The sequence below is a fragment of the Sesamum indicum genome, linkage group LG10, assembly GCF_026168435.1.
Source record: "Sesamum indicum cultivar Baizhima isolate 11 linkage group LG10, ASM2616843v1, whole genome shotgun sequence".
NCBI classification, from domain to species: Eukaryota; Viridiplantae; Streptophyta; class Magnoliopsida; order Lamiales; family Pedaliaceae; genus Sesamum; species Sesamum indicum.
Genome location: NC_142666.1, coordinates 13,081,736 through 13,099,646, shown reverse-complemented (window position 1 = coordinate 13,099,646; position 17,911 = coordinate 13,081,736). Strand labels below are relative to the sequence as shown.

The window sequence follows — 17,911 nt, the reverse complement described above, 5'->3', positions numbered from 1 at the left end:
TGGTTTTCTACCTTTCCACAACTCGAAAGGAGTACTCGTATTGTGTTTCAGAGGGACTCTATTCAGAATATGGCAAGCCGTATTCAAAGCCTCTCCCCACAAATACTTTGGTAACCCGGAGGTTAGTAGGAGACTGTTAATCATATCTTTGAATGTTCTATTCTTTCGTTCAGCCATTTCATTAGATGAAGGGGAATACGGAGGAGTCTCTTCATGAATAATGCCAAAAGTTTGACAATATTCATTGAACTTACTCAACTCATACTCTCCTCCTCTATCGGACCTTAGTCTTTTAAGTTTCTTACCAGTTTGGGTTTCTGCTTCATTTTTAAACAAAATAAATTTGTCTAAGGCTTCATCCTTATTTTTCATGAGAAACACATAACAGTATCTACTGCAATCATCTATAAAGGTGATAAAATATCGTTTGTGGTCCCTGGTCAAAACTCCATTGAACTCACAAATATCAGTGTGAACTAAATCAAGTATTTCTGAATCCCTTTCAATTGATTGATAGGGTTTCCTAACTTGTTTAGCTTTTACACAAACTTGGCATTTGTGATTTCGTTCAATATTTTGACTAGGAATTAAATTCAAATTCATCATTCGTTTGATCGAATTGAAATTTAAATGGCCTAACCTACTATGTCACAGAGTAGAAGATTCAACATTCAATATAATAGAATCAGAAACATCAATTTTATTATTATCAACTCGAACTTTGAACAAGCCATCGTCTAAGTAGCCTTTACCAACAAAAATACCAAATTGCTGAATAACAACTTTATTAAACTTGAAAACCAATTCATATCCTTCCCTAACTATTACAGAACCACTATTACAGTGGGTACATGATGAACTCTTTTCAGTGACAGAATGCGCCCTGAAGGAAACTTCAAGTCCACGCTTCCTATCCCAAGTACTTCAGCTGTACTGGAGTTCCCCATGCTTACTATCCTTCCACTGATGGCCTGATAAGACACAAAGAGAGATTTATCAGCACAAACGTGCACATTCGCTCCATTGTCAATCAACCAATCATACGGTTCGTAAATAGTCAAGAGTTCGGGTTGTACAGATACATACCCACCAGTTGCTCCTGAGGTGCTAGCACCAGCTAGAACCTCCCACAACCATGTTGACAACTGCCTGCCCAGTCTTGACCTTTTTATTAGGACAAAGTTTGGCCCAGTGTCCAACCTGCCCACGTTCCAGCATGGTTATTGATGGCTTTCGAATTCGAGTTAATCTTATTTACTTTCTGTTTCCCCACTATAAGATTGGCCCTTGGTTGATGTTCAACAGGCATCTTGTGCGTTTGATTTCTATGTTCTTCCTCAATGCTGATAGCAATCATAAGATCATCCAGAGACAATCTCCCTTTCTGATGCTTGAGTGTCATGCCAAAATTTTCCCAAGATTTGGGAAATTTGTCCACTATGGACATGACCAGAAACTTCTCGGGAAGCTTCATCTCAGCATCAGCCAGAGCATGCTCAAGGTTGATAATCTCATGAGTCTGTTCAGCTACAGACCGGTCCTCAACCATTTGATACCTCATGAACTTAGAAACAGAATACTTTTCGAGCCCTTGCTATTCAGTATTATATTTTCGATCCAACTCATCCCACAGAGACTTAGCAGTGTAAGAATCGGAACAATAGACATCGAAGAGCGTATTTGACAGGGCTGACAAAATCGCTCCTCTGCCTATTTGATCCCTTTCTGTCCACTGCGCTATCTCAACAGTTTTGGGATCGGTATCAGTAGGTTCAGGTCTGATCACCTGAATCACTGACAAAAGTCCTTTCATCGTCAACCAAATTTTCATTCGTTGTTGCCAGCGTTTGAAAAATTGGCCCAAAAACTTGTCCGGTAAACCGGTCAAGTCGACCTTTTGTGTGATCGCAATTGCAACAGAAATCGGCTCGGCCATCTTTTAGTATTTTAGGAAACTAAAAGTAACGTTTCAAAAATGCGTTTGAAAAATGGCGTTTTCCAAAATTAGTTCCAACGACAAAATCCGATTTTTCAAAACCTATATATTTTCTTCAAGATTGTTGGAAAAATGTTTGGTTTCAAGTAATCGAAACGACGTTTTGAAATAGTACAATCGGATTTAAGAAATCAAAAGCAATAAAGCCACGTTGGAACAGATAATATAAAGCAATCGAAAACGCTATTTATTACAAGAAATTTAAATAGAAAACTTACAACGAGAATTGTATCGTAACAATTCTCAGTCCAATTAAAGTTGTTAACTTAACAAAACCGCAGAATAACTGCTTGCCTTGAAGAAAATATATGCCCCGTATCAGCAGTGCACCGGGTTCAACGTAATTTCTCTCAGGATAAGACGGTTACAGTTCTTCGGTTTTAGCACTATACCAAAGAACACCTCGAACAACACTCAGAAGCTTGTTATCAAAACAAGAGTCTCAAATCTTAGACACAATATAGAAGCCGAAAGAGGGAATTAGAGAAAGCTCAAGAATGAGAGTTTGTTGTTTGTGGTGTGTGTCAAATGAAGAATGGACAAGCCTATATATAGGCTTCCAAAAATTTTAGCATTAAGGAATGCTATAATTGCAATAATTTCCCCACATGAAACCGTCCAAAATGAAATGAAGCAGCAGTAAAATTTTGTGGCAGTTTTTCCTTCTCAATCAAATGCTGATTAAACCAAATTGAAAGTGAAATCAATGTTGTTGCTGTTACAAATTGTTGTTACAAATCTGTGTGTTTTCATCTTTTGAAATTTCAAATTCAACAGTGTCCCCTACCTTAAGACCAAACCTGTATCTATAGAGGGATGGCCCCGTCTGATGAGGGTCTGTACTTCTTCCTTCATTTTTGGGGGGAAAGGATAAGGGTGGTTAGATTAGCCATAGTTGGCCTTTATCCACTGCTAGACATGTCCGTAATAGAATACCTTCCAATTGGGGGAGACCTTTAACTGATAGGGAGTTTCGATAGTCTCGGAGTCCTAGTCGCCAAGAAATCCTGATTTCCCAGGAGTCCTTCCTTGTCCGCGTTGTTTTTCTAGGACAGACGTGGTCTGATATAGTGGCCAACTGGGAAGCTAGTTGCCTGCCAAGTGGAAATTATCAACTATAGACCTTTGAGTTGATCCTCCTTGAATCGTATTTACGAGTTACATTAAGGATGCCCTGAGCCTCCATCTTCCATCTTCCATCTTCCATCAATAACACTGACTAATTTATTCAAATAAATTTTGTGACTCTTAAGGATAAATAAGCATACAAAATTTGAATAAAATAAAATAAATACTTTTTTACATAACAAAATAAAATTCAAAGAGACTATCCGGATATGTACACAGATGGCGGATACTTGATAGTTTCTATATTTATATTTTATTATATATAGATATAGGTAAATTATAAGCATATATATAATTATATGTCATATAATAATGGTATAAGAGTTAAAAATACAAAACTTATTTGGAAATACCGAATTCGGGTCGGATCCGAAATACCAAATTCCAAATCCGGCCCGAGTGCAGATACTCTCTCACTAATATAATTTCATTTCGCATCATGTCAAGTCGGCATTTGCTTATTTGAGGTTTTGAGGTTTTAGGGTTTTTTCTCTCTCTCTCTCTCTCTCTCTCGCTACACTTCTTTCGCTCGAACCCAAGAAGCCATGACTGCCCAAACTCAAGAAGAGCTCCTAGCTGCTCATCTGGAGCAGCAGAAAATTAATGTATTTCCTTCCTTTGCTAAAATTTGCTTTGGATCTGGATTTGTGGCGATTTGTGCGTTTAAGATTGGCGCCTTCCAAAATGCAATAGTTTAATGAATAAACTCGTTGATTTTACTTGTATCTTGGTTAAAGTGATGAAACGGATCTTGTTAAATTTGAGTGGAAGAAATCTGTTTTACTTTTTGGCTAATTTTTTTTTTTTTGGTAGGCTGATGAGCCAGTGGTGGAAGACGACGAGGATGATGATGAGGACGATGAAGAGGATGATGACGCTGAAGGTTATTTCTCGTGATCCCAAAAGTTTGATTTGGTGTTTGTGGTGAAATATTGCACTTTATTTTTTGATTTTTAATTGGGATATCATGATTTTTGTGTCTTATTGAAAGAAAGGAGTATTCCAGGTTTGTTTTTCCCTGAAAAAATGTAGTAAATTGGATTATAGTGTTTAAATTCGGGTTTTAATCTTGGAAAATAAGTTATGCTGAAACCAAATGTATACGGTTTGGAGTTTGAACCTTTGATTATGTGTGTATGTGTACTGTGTGTTCTGGTGTAATTTGCCAAATTTCACTGTGCGCTGTTGAATTGACATATGTTTAAAGCAGTCCTGCATTTAGCCCTGAGGGCTGTTTGTGAGTTCTTTTGAACTCTGAGTTTCTTCAGTGTTCTGAACTGTTGAATTATAGATATTGCATTGTTTTTTTTTTCCAAAAGAATTTCATTTTCCTGTGTTTCTTTAGAAACTTCACTGGAAAAAACGTGTTTGGTTCGGGAAAAATAGATGTAGAGAAAGTAAAACAGGCTGCATATGAAACCCTTTCGAAGGCCAATTTTGTTTCCTTTAAAAATTGGATGGGAAAGTATAAGTATGAGGTTCAAATTTATTTTCTTTGCTAAAAATTTTTGAAGTTTAATTTATAAATTTGTTAGGAGTATTTTGAATTGTTTTAATGGTAACTTGATCATTTTCTAGCACATATAAAGAGAAAAGGACTAATTGATAAAATTATAGAAGTTAATCTTTGATACCTGCTTTAATTTCATCACAGATCAAACGAGGGAACATATTTGAGATTTACTTTTGGGACCATACTACACCACTTAAAAGAAAAGTATTATACTTCCCCCATGTAAAAGTAAATTTTACTGGCCTTCCCTTTTTGCTTGCCCCTGGCTCTCATTGATGATTGAACCAAACAAAGCCATAGCACTTAGTGTTGAATTTGGAAGCTAACATTAGTGTTTGAAGTTTTTATATTATCTATAAAATGTTTTGTTTCATCTGAGCTGCACCCAAAGTGGCCCCCTTATTTTGCTTGCTTACTTTCTTTCGCTGTTTGTTATAAACCCACATTGAGTACTGAAAATGTTTTTAAAATATCAACGTAGAACATTTGTGTATGCTGTGCATTCTTCTGTAAATGATGTAGGAAGATGGACTGAGTTTATTTTATGCGATACTTTCTAGAAGGAGATGTCACTAATGCTGACCATTGACTGTCTAATAACAATGATGGTTTTAGTTATTTTGTAATTTATCTTTATCAAATGGATTGCAATCTTTTCATCTTTATGAAGATCCGGGCAGAGTGCCTTTTATTTGTAATAGGCCGTGAACGATCCAAATTATTCAGGAAAGGTCCTTCAGACATGATCCTGTTTTCTCCATGGGCTCAGTGTAGAGAAACTCGAGCACCAAGATGGCAGAACAATTTAAAAATAAAGAAGTATCATTGAGTTCTTATACGCTCGTTCCAAGTTCAAAGTACAATTTGTTTCTCTTGGTAAATGTTGGACACATGATTTCTATAAGATGGAGAAAACTGATACAAATATATAATTGGAGATAAAATGTTTGCTATACTAGAACTGGGTAATGCTGTGAAGTGTGGAGTTAGGTATATATACCAGCTCATAGCCACCTACAAATGATATAGATGGTGAAAATTTATTTACTTGTGACTATCAATTTAAATTAATGTAATCACCGTTTGGCTAGCAGGTGTGTCCTTGAATTTCCTGCACAAAAGAAGTCATAGTCCTGTCAAATTGCCAGGATAAGTTTTATGATTGACTTTAACTGTCTGTTTCTTCATAATTCCAGAACAAATCCATTATCATTGTATCCATTTCGTTTATTTCCACAGACGTGTTTTTTAATTTAATTATCTGCTCAATTGATTATCTATGAAGCAGCAGGAGGTTGGTCACACATTAAGTTAAAACATTTACTATTTTGCCTCACACTCTAGTGTTTTTTCCTTCAATTTGGGAATATAAAGCATGCCCTTTTGTTTACTTGGCCTGTAATCCTGGTCTTTTTGCCTTAGATGCTCAATGTTAAAATATCCAGGTGTTGGCTTCAGTATGGGATGGTAATTGAAAGCAGATTTATAAAGCAGAATGTTTCTAATGATTAATTTTTTATCCAGGACAACAAGATGGAGATGCAAGTGGTAGGTCAAAGCAAAGCAGAAGCGAAAAGAAGAGTCGCAAGGCAATGCTAAAGCTAGGAATGAAGGCTATACCTGGTGTTAGTCGTGTTACTGTCAAGAAAAGCAAGAATGTATGTTCTTTCCCTATTTTTTTGATGTTGCTGACAATATGTTTGTCCTTTTCTGTAATTGATTGGTACCTAACATTTGATTGGGGCTCATTATTTCCCCTCAGATTTTGTTTGTCATTTCAAAACCCGATGTCTTTAAGAGCCCAACATCAGACACATATGTTATATTTGGTGAGGCAAAGATAGAAGACTTGAGCTCACAACTGCAAACTCAGGCTGCGGAACAATTTAAAGCTCCTGATTTGAGCAATGTGATTCAAAAGCCTGAACCATCAACGATTGCTCAGGACGATGAAGAAGTGGATGAGACAGGAGTGGAGCCAAAGGATATTGAGTTGGTTATGACCCAAGCTGGGGTGTCCAGGTCAAAGGCCGTTAAGGCTCTCAAAGCTGCTGATGGAGATATAGTTTCAGCAATTATGGAGTTGACCAACTAAAAGAGTTTTATTGATGCTTTTAGTAACTTGTTGCTCATGCAAGCATCTCATGTATCGTTTGCATTTCCTTGTTGCTTGTTTCTTGCCATTTACCGTCCATGTTCTGCTACTATGGTGACATAAACTGGTAGTCAAAGATTGAGCTTTCTCAAGTTATCTTCATTTTCATTAATTCCACTGGAATGGCTACACGGCAGGCTTGCCTTCAAACTCTGCCTGCATATCTTCCACCAACTAAGCCACAAGATGTAATCTATTTGAGTCGTATGTCTGCTACAATGGCAGAGGTGATAAAGGTTGATAATCAAACTCCATCCGTCATTGATTTGAAATCATTCAAATTCCAGGGGGGGTGGGGTGGGGTATGAACTTGATAAGGTAATAAGATTACATCAGGAAGCTCAAAACAAGTCATTCTCCATACCATAGAGTGCAGATGAGTGCAATGAAAACCTCAAAATTGTCTGCTAATTTCCTGTCTTAAGTTACCAAATCACGGCCAGCAACAACTTGAGGCGTCCGTGCTGCTAACATTCTGAAATCCCTCTCTTGCCGAATCCATTCTGTAGGATTCTGTAATGAGGTGTCTGCCTCTCCATTATATGTAGCTCAAGCAACACCCTGCTCCTAATCTTCACTTCTCTTGGTATCTTAAGGCCCCCCAACTTTTTTCCGTTTTATTATTATTATTATTTTTTGTTTCACTTACTGACTTCCATCTTTCTTCCGACTATTTATAAACGGAAAGCTATCTTTTTCAATAATTAGCCGTTGTGCCATGCTATCCCCATTTATATATATGATGAGGAAAAATGTGAAGTTTGAGACCTAAACATGTCACACTCTTGCACAAATTATAAATTAGTATGTGTTAAAGAAACCTGTTTAATTTAAACTCTCAATATCTCTTCTCATATTTAGGAGTTAGGGGCTGCTAAACACTTAGTTAAATGGTGATTTAAAAGGAAAGCCAAATTCTTTCCATAAGAAGCAATGAAAGATCAAGGCCATACAATTTAAATTATCTTGTAGTTACTAGTTTACCCATTGTCAGTGATGTATTCGATTTTAGCATTGGTCCAAAGTTCTTGGATCTTGATATCGAATTTGGGCTAATTGAGTAAAAGCTCTTGAGAAAGAGGACCTGAAAAATAAAAGGCTAGCACTCCGATGCTTAAGTTAGTTTCGAATTTAAAAATAAATAAATAAAAAAATGAATTATGATGAGAAATTATAATAAAAGTGGGAATTCCGTATGTAATAGCACAAAATTAGAGTAGCAGAGTATCAACAAGAGAGGTTCTCGCGTGTGGAAGAGAGCTATCTATTGAGGGGTACCTCCCCTATTTACAGAAGAGAAGTCCCTCTGTACTAGGAGTTTTGGGGAGGGGGATCCGCATGCCAGTGAGGAAGGCGGGATTCAGGAGGGGATAAGGTTCCACCTTATTTATTTCTTATGCAGCAAGTTTTCAGATGAATGGGGTATTCCTTCTTTGTGCAGACTCCTTCCTGGTGGGGGGTCTTTTTAGGCTGAAGAGTCCAACCCCTTGAGGGCACCTTCCTCCTTTCAGACTGGCCTCAGCAGGCCTTCGTACTAGGCCTCCTTCTTGGTCCAAGCTTGCAGGCTTCATCCTTGGATGGATTCTGGGGTGGGGGGCTCGTCCTTGGGCCGAGCCCAGCGAGCCTCCTTCTTGGGCCAATCTTAAGGAAACAAGCCTCCTTCTTAGGCTAATCATATTTGGGTCGTACTATCAGTCAATAAATTGTATCCATAAATTAGTGGTTGGTGAGGGGATAAAATTGATTTTACACCCTAGTATAATATAAATACCCCTAATTTGATTGTGAAAAGGATCTGTGGATAAAAAGGAATTGAAGAGAAAAAACTTGACCCACTTATTATTTTTTTTTCACTTATTTCCTTGTTAGGATTTTAGCTGGCATGCCTATAAACTTGAATGGCACTTTAATCATCCTCCCGTCATTGTCCATTTGAGTCATCACTTCTACTTAAATACTCTAATATGTGTAAGTGAGTTAGTTCTAGTATATAGTGTTATGCTACTCTTCATCTCTTTCTTTTTAGTTGTGTATCATGAGTGCTCAAAAAATTGGAGAACAATTAGATATCTAATTTGTAGAATGTCTAGTAATCAAACCTGGGGAGAAAATTCACGAGAGGTTGTCGCAAGAGAGGGGGTATTTGACCTCCCGTTTCTCTTTGGGTTTCTTCCTTCTTGGTGGCATTCCCCTCGGAGGAGCTGGGGGGAAATAATTGACTTCATGCATGCCTCCTTTGGGAGGTAGCACGGGGAAATAGTTCTCATTATAAACACCTCCCCGAGGAGGTGGAGGATCGTCCTCAAGCTGTGTGGCTTTACTGTTCACCTCTTCTGGTAGTTCATATGGGCGACCTCGGGCCTTTGCTCGCTATCCTCGGGAGCCAAGGAAGCGTCTTGGCCTCTGTGAGGATGACGAGAGGGTCGTGGGGACAATGCATGTTCAGCGATATACTGAGCCACAACCATGTTTGCAGCTCGAGTGGAGGCATCTTCCACCAATTGGCGAAGCACCTCGAGAATTATTTGAATCAACGGTGGCGGAGGTGGACTACCAACGTCTTCATGATTCCGCTCATCTTGAGCACTCATTCGTTCTTCTTGAAGGTTGTGAGTGGGTGTGTTCGGTGCGATGTTGCCATCTTGTACGTGGTTCTCTCATCGAGCTCTTCATGTCCAGTATTCTCATTCCTAGCTCGTGATCGAGTATTCAATTTCAATGCTCAGTTTAGTTTCCTACAAACGGAGCCAAAGATTGATGGGGAAAAATATGAAGCTTGAGATCTAAATTCTAAACGCATTGCGCTCTTACACAAGCTAGAAATTAGTTTTGTTTCTTGAAAGGTCATTTTTACAATGAAATTAAGGGGTATTTATACTAAGCTAATAATAAACGTGAGGGATTGTAATCAATTTTACCTTCTCACCAACTACTAATTTGTGAATGCAATTTACTGTCAAGAGGTAATCTAGTACTTACAAGGTAATTTAAATTTACGATTTTGATCTTTTGTTGCTTCTTATGGAAAGGATTTGATTTTCCATTTGAATTTTACCATTTGATTGAGTTTCTTGTCGCCATCAATATAAAAAACGCAAGCAACCTCCTGTGATATTACAAATGAGTAAATTACCCCCTATAAAAAAATAAATATCAAATTTACCCCTCGTATTTTTTAAAATACAATAATTTACCTCCCTATATTTTTTAAAAAAAAAAGTAATTTACCTATTGCTTCTTTTTTAAAAATATATAGAAGAAATAAATAAAAAAATATGACTTAGGAGAATTATCGATACAATAAATAATTTGTGTCGTGGTGTCATAAATTATTATTTATGAGTGAAAAAATTTATTTTTTATATTAATATAAATACTTTTAAGTAATGTTGTTTTATTTTTCTCTTTTTTCCCATCATAGTTTCTCTGTCAAAATGATTTATGTTTATGTCAATCCTTTTCATATTATTACATCTCTCTATTTTATATATTATATTAATTGTCCTTCATTTATGGAAACGACAATCAAATAAATAGATATAACAAAATTTTAGTAAAAACTATTTAATGATTAATACTTTTTAAATGTTTTTGTGTAGTGTGCCGCACACTGCTAATTTTATATTAATTTATTTTCCACATAACTAAGGTGAGATTTGGCAAATAAAGATATTAAATAACTTTGTATCTACTGAGAGGTACTATTTTCATACAATTAGTTTTTAATAAAATTTTTGAAAATGGGATAATAAAAATTAGAAAAAATTGCATAAAACTTCCCTGTGTTATGAAAATTCAACTAAAACCCCCTTTATTAAAAATATAAACAAAAAGTTCCATATATTTTTTGAAATCTTGCACACTCTCCATTTGCCATTTATTTGGCTTAACGACATTAATTTTTTTTGTGATTTCCCATTATACCTTATATATTATATATTACTGTTATTATAATTATCATTGGATCTTCTATATCGATCTTGATGTGCATGGCCCAAAAGCACTTGGTCCAAGAAGAGATTTATAGCCCAAACCTGACCGACTAGCCCATAATGAGGATGGACCGCAGGGAGACTACCAAGCTCGGGCCAAGAGGAAAGCCCAATACAAGGCTCACCAGATCTCAGGCCTGCCTTCCAAGCCCAACTTAGGAGAAGGGAGACGCCCCCAATGCTCTGGACTTCTTGACCTAGAAGGACTCCATAAAGAGTAGGAGTCCTCACGTAAAAGGAGTCCTCCTCCAACAAAAAATGTGCTGATCAAGCTAGAGATAAGATGAAATCGTGCCTTATCCATGGTTTTCTCGCCCTTTTCCTCAGAGATACAGGTAACGTGTAGAGTTCCCACGAAGGGGAACGCATTCTTTATAAATACAGGCAGCATGCCCCAATGGGGACACCTTCAAGAATCTGGAGATTACATTGCCATTTTTGCTGCAACTCTCAACTCGTGTTCTAACCATATTTTGCTTATGAAATTTTTATTTTTTTTTATTTCAATTTCTTATTACAATTTATTTCTACATTTAATTATTCCTAAATTTGAAACTAACTTGAGCGTTGGAGTGCTAACGCGTTGTTTTGCTGGTCCTATTTCTCAAGTTCTTTTGCCTAATCAGCCCAAGTCCATCGTCAAGATCCAAGACCGTTGAACCCGTGCAAAAATCACACGTATCAAATCTAATCAATTTTTAAAATAAATGGTCTAGATTTATGTATTTTAAAAATATATTTTATATTTATAGATATGTAAATTTATAATAAATATAATATTGTATAATACCGATGTGTACTATATGTATTGTATACATAATATATATATGCCGGTGGACGTCACTGCTAGGCGACAGGTGCCGTGCCCAGATCTACGCGGCCGCGATAGACTCTGGGTGGGCGACGACTCTCGTCGCCGTCCAGATCGGTCGAGCAGATGAGAGCGTCCAGATCAGTTGTAGAGAAGTGAAGAGAGGCAGAGGCGGTGGTGAGGGGAAGGTCGCAAGGTGGAAGTAGAGGGCGTGCCGAGGGGGGGGGGGGGAAGAGGGGCGGACTTAGGGAAGACGATGATGTTATGCCTCTTTTTCTTTCTTTCCTTCTTTCTTTTTTAATTTTTTAAATTTTAATATATGAATTAATTTATTTTTGCATTTTTATATTTAAATATAAATATATTTGAAGTGAGCAGCCCAAGAGCACTTGGCCTAAGAGGGTTATGAAGCCTAAGTTGAGCCCATCTGTCTACAAGGAGGTAACCCGCCAGAAGATTCTCAGGTTCAGCCGAAGAGGGGTGGCCCAGTAAAATGCTTTCCAACCCACAGGCCCACCTTCAAGGCCCAATTAGAACAATCCAGGAGAAGGGAGGTCCCCCTAAAGACTCAAGAACCCTAAACCTAGAAGGACTTCCAGCAGAATAGGAGTCCTCACATGAAATGAGTCCTCTCCCCAAGCAAAGACGTGCTGCTATGAGCTGATTAGCTAAAGATAAGATCAAATCATGCCTTATCCACATGTATATTGCCCCCTTTTTGGGAAAACATGTAGTATGCAGAGTCCCAACGGAGGGAGTTGCCCAATCTTATATACAGGTGTAGTCTCCCAACGGAAACACCTTCGAGGATCTAGAAAATTGATTTCTTCTCTTGCTTCAGCTGTCAACTTGCTTTCTAACTATAATTTTCTTACGAATTCTTACTTACATTTCAAATTTCTCATAATGATTTATGTTGATGATTATTTATTCTTAAATTCAAGACTAAATTGAGTATCGGAGTGCTAACGTGTTGTTTATCAAGTTCTATTTTTTGAGATGTTTTGAGTAATCGGCCCAAGTCCATTATCATGATCCAAGCTCGTTAGATCCATACTAAAACCGCAAGCATCAATTGGCGCCGTCTATTTAAAATTGAGTTAAAGACGTGAATTACCATGAAAATCTCCAGCTACGGTGTAAACAAGTCGAACTTGAGCTCAACCAGTTCACAAGAGAGTGGCTCGAGCTCGAGTTCGATTCTTACATTCGAGCTTGCAGGAGAGTGGCTAGAGCTCGATTCTTACATTTCGAGCTCCAGCTGATTTTTCCATATAATTTTTTTTTTATTATAATTAGATTAAATCATGGGACCGAATCACCAAATTTTTACATAAATTTATAAGAAATAAAATAGATTATTATAATGTATAATATGTTATAAATATACCAAAATATAGTATGAAGTTTTAATTTATTGTTATAAATATAAACGACTAATTAGCTTAGTAGTAATATAATTAGTAAAATATACCAAAAAAGAAAATTCATACTGAACAATTTAGAATTGGAAAAGTATTTATTATAGATAAGCAATTGAAATATATATTTTATAGTTGAAATTAATATATATTCACAATCTGCAAAAATTATATATTTGTAAATATTAGTATAACATTTATGTAACTATAATCTTACATTGTTGAACAATATGGGTTAATCGGACCATCAAAATTCAGATCAAATCGTTAGATATGATCAAACTTACAGGAAAATATATTTGGTAAAGTTTTAGACTTATTGAATAATGGATGTCGAATATCGTACAAGTAACATAAGAGTAATCATTAAAAATGATGTATCTTTGAATCAAGCCATGTGATTTTAAATCATACCGTCTAATAATGATGCAATGGACTTAGTCTTGTATATATTTAAATTTAGTATGAATCGGATGCCCGAATTTTAAGATATCATAATTATTGATTAAACTTTTTGATCTCATTATATATATAATAAAATAATAATTAAAATAATTAAAGTTATTCAACCATCATTATTATTATTATCATTATTTTTAGATTAATTCATAGGATTTACTAAATTTCAATATAAATTTATAAATAATAAAATAGATTGCATAATGCATAGTATGTATCTTGATATAAATATAAAATTCAAAAATAAATAAAAAAAATTATAAGTGAATTACTTGTCAATTTAAACCGTAATACAAATATATATTAAAACATAACATAAAGTTTATATGTGTCATATTAAATAATAATTTTAATTATAAAAAATATTATAATGTACTAAGTTGTTGGTTAAATTTATTTTTGTATAAAGATTAAATGTATAAATAAAAGTACCATAATTTATTATTATCCAAAATAAAATGTATGATATTGATAATAAATATAATATATGGTCAATTTTGAGTATAAAATTGATAAAGTATTGAATATGAAATTAAATATATAAAAATTTTAAAAATAAAAATATATATATAAAAAATAAAAACCAGCTAGCGAACTGATGAACAGAAATGAGCTTGAGCTTGAGCTTGAGCTCGAGCTCAAAATCAAGCCGGCTCGCTAGCGTCTGCCACCCCTACCCGCAGCAACTTGGCAAACAAGGAAAAGGCCATGAAAACACCTGGCAACAATCACATTTGAAGGTTGTTGCAGGAAGTTCTCTAACCCCGATTGGTGGAGGATTCGCCCCAGCCCTCCCTGCGCTTGTGCCACCCCCAGAGTGGTGGGCTATGGTTGATTCTCCAAGACAAAACAGATCTTTGAACACCACCTTAGGAGAACTTTCTTCAGCTTTGTTAGGTGCAATCCAGTAGGTGGTCGCGGCTACGATTCGGGAGTAGATGGCAATGCTTGTTCCTGCCTGCTCAACTCCCGTAATGGAAGTAGGTATCCCTAAAGAAGGAATAGAAGGAGGCCTAGCTGAAGGAGATGCCCCTGTATCCAGAACCCAATAGGGCCCCCTCTAGCGGTTCTCCAGGAGTCCCCCAACAATGGTTGGAACAACTGGAATGCCTCCAAAAAGGTCTACAAGATGTCCAAAATAGATTGCTTGGGCCCTCGAAGATGAACAACAGGGTGTCCCCTTCACGGATGCAGTGATGGCGAATGAACTCCCAGTGAATTGGCGCACCCCGACTATCACTGAATATGATGGGACAATTGATCCTCAAGTGCCTCTCTCAAGTTTTGTGAATGCGACTCTTTTACATAGGTACGCGGAAGGAATCAAATGCCGCGTTTTTATCACCACCTTCGCTAGGGCCACGTAGCAATGGTTCAATTAGTTGCCCGTGCGGGCGATAGGAAGTTTCCAAGAATTTCAATCTCTCTTTTCGTACCAATTCACTAGCTGTCAGAAGCTTCAAAAGACGGTGCTCAACTTTTTTGCCATACGTCAAGAAACCAACGAACTATTGAAGGAGTACTTGTAGAGGTTCAATGTTGTAGCATTGGAGGTACCCTCCGCTACGCCAGTACTTTCTCACAACGACTCTTGGACGGGGATTTCTTCAAGTCCCTGGCCAAGAAACCTGTCTCCAAGTTCGATGCCCTCCTAGCATGTGTAGAGAAATATATTAATATGGAGGACGCCCAAGCTGCCGAAAAGGAGAGTCGTGGGGAAAAAAGAAAAGAAGTACGGGAGGAGGCCCCTTCCAAGAAGTCCCGGACTGATTTTAGAGATAAGAAGCCACCCTTCTAGAGGATTAATGCAGTATACATCGTGCCCATCACTCAAGCTCTTATGGCGGTTGAAGTGAAAGACCTACTAACTTACCCCAAATCATGGAGGGAGCCTTCGACGTCCTAAGTCTGACAAATTATGTCATTTCCCCATTGATTACGGTCACGCCACTGAAGAGTGCTGGCATTTGAAGAATGAGATTGAAAGTTTTATCCAAAATGGATATTTGCAGGAATACATTTGTTGGGAAAAAGCTAGAGGAACAAGGCCATATTGAAAGCAAGAAACAAACAAAGGGAAGCGAAAGTTTTCAGCCCCAAATCTCCCCCAAGCAAAGAGCATAGAAATGCATTTTGGGGGGAGGGCTGAGGCTAATGATCCTCCTCACAAAGGATTTATTCGAATGATTGTAGGAAGCGACTCCTACCATGCTAGAAAAGTTCAAGTTAGAGAGGCGCACAACATAACTATAAAAGAGACATGGGATGTTGGGGCGATGGAGAACACCCCCTCGTCCAGTTTGGAAGAGCAGAATGATCAGGTCCCAAAAGCTCTCACAATGATGCTCTAGTCATCACAACATTATTAGCCAACTATGGAGGAGGGCGTATCTTCATAGAATCAGGAAGTTCTGCAGGCATATTCTTTAGAGAGGCATATAATCAGATGCAGTTAGGGGACACCCCTTTGAAAAAGATGAACACCTCCTTGTATGGTTTCGCGAGAGAGGTAGTCCACCCTCGGGGCATGGTTTCACTCCCATTGACTCTAGGTACTGGGACTACTAGGAAGACTTGCTTGTTGAAATTTTTAGTGGTGGATACACCCTCAGCCTACGTCATTTGAGGGAGACCTACCCTTAATGCTTTCCAAGCTGTAATCTCCACTTATCACATGAAAATATAATTCCCTACATCTGGAGGTATAGGAAAACTACAAGGAGACACCCTTCAATCTCACAAATATTACGTGGAAGCTGTTCATAAAGGGCAAAAAGAAATAAGGACGAAGCGCCTAAGGAGGCATCCCTCCAAGCAAATGAGAGAAGGGGATTGTAGAAGATAGAGAGAGCGAGGGGACGTCCCCTAAGGTTCAGCCAGCTGAGAAACTAATGAATATTGAACTTGTACTGGAGATTCTGAAAAATTTACATGAATCGATTCTCAGATGGAGGATGTAGTACGTGAAGAAATAATTCGATGCTTGCATCGCAATGTGGACGTCTTTGCCTAGATCCCCCAAGATTTAGAAGGGATCGAACCTAATGTCATAACTCACCATCTCAATATAGATCCCAGCATCAAGCTAGTGAAATAAAGTGCCTGAAAAGATAAAATAATCCAGGCTGAAGTTGATAAATTACTGGCTGCCGGACACATCGAAGAAATACAATTTTTCGAATGGCTATCTAATGTCATATTAATACCCAAGCCAGGGGAAAAATGGATAATGTGTATTGATTTTAGGGACCTCAACAAAGCGTGACTTAAGAATTTATTCTCTACCTCTAATTTATCAACTTTTCCACATCAAGATGTGGATTGTTAAGCATGATGGATGCATCTCAAGGATATCACCAAATAATGTTGGCCTTAGAAGATCGGAGAAGAGCTAGTTTCATCATGTCTACTGGAACATTTTGTTACGTGGTCATGCCATTTAGTCTGAAAATGTAGGAGCCACCTACTAATATTTGGTAGATAAAATCTTTCACTCACAAATTGAAAAGAACGTCGAAGTGTACGTGGACGATATGCTAGTAAAAAGCAAGAAAACTAAGGACCATGTTGCAGACTTAGAGGAAACATTCTCTGTTCTGAGGAACTATTGACTAAAGCTCAATCCTAATAAGTGCGCCTTTGGAGTAAAAGGGGGCGATTCCTAGAATTTATGGTCACTCAAAGAGAGATTGAGGCTAACCCCCTCAAGATAAAAGTCATTTTGGACATGAAGGCGCCCACCAACATTAATGAAGTACAAAGGCTAACTAGGAGGGTGGCAGCTCTCAGCCGTTTTATCTCCAAGTCAGCAGAAAAAAGCCTACACTTTTTCAAAGTCTTGCGGAAGGCAAGGAATTTTGAGTGGGCAAGTGTATGTCAACAAGCCTTTGAAGAGCTCAAATGATATCTAGCGGGCTCCCTCTACTGGTGAAACCGTCTCCAAGGGATACCCTTTATGCGTATCTATCATCCACCCCCCAAGCTATCAATTCCGTCCTCATTCATGAAGATAATGAAAAATAAATGCCGATTTTTTACGTCAGCAAAGTATTTAATGGAGCGGAGGGACGATATACCCTTATTGAAAAAATGGCCCTCGCACTCGTTATCACTACTAGAAGACTACATCCTCATTTTCTCTCGCATCCCATTGGAGTAAAAACTATCTGCCTATGAAGCAAACACTAGGTAAGCTAGATACATCCGAACGATTGGTAAAATGGGCGATAGAATTGAGTGAGTATGATTCTCTTACCTGCCTTGGACTACCATCAAGGCCTAGGCTTTAGCCGACTTCATCTTCGAGACAGCAGGGACATCTGAAGAAGACACCCCCAAGCCGAAAAATGGCTATTACACGTAGATGGATCATCTATAATTCAAGGTAGTGGTGCAGGCATAGTCATCCTTCACCTCAAGGAGTAGATTTAGAATTC

General features: G+C 37.6%; 1 protein-coding gene across 1 annotated transcript; it reads left to right on the top strand.

Annotated features, from left to right (window-relative positions):
* Positions 1-3,565: 3,565 nt before the first annotated feature.
* LOC105172203 (nascent polypeptide-associated complex subunit alpha-like protein) lies at positions 3,566-6,884 on the top strand. The gene is made up of 4 exons (XM_088886169.1): positions 3,566-3,729; positions 3,938-4,007; positions 6,162-6,295; positions 6,400-6,884. Exons 1-4 carry the CDS (start codon positions 3,670-3,672, stop codon positions 6,730-6,732), a joined length of 597 nt encoding a protein of 198 aa, XP_088742295.1. The 5' UTR covers positions 3,566-3,669; the 3' UTR covers positions 6,733-6,884.
* The last annotated feature ends 11,027 nt before the right edge of the window (positions 6,885-17,911 follow it).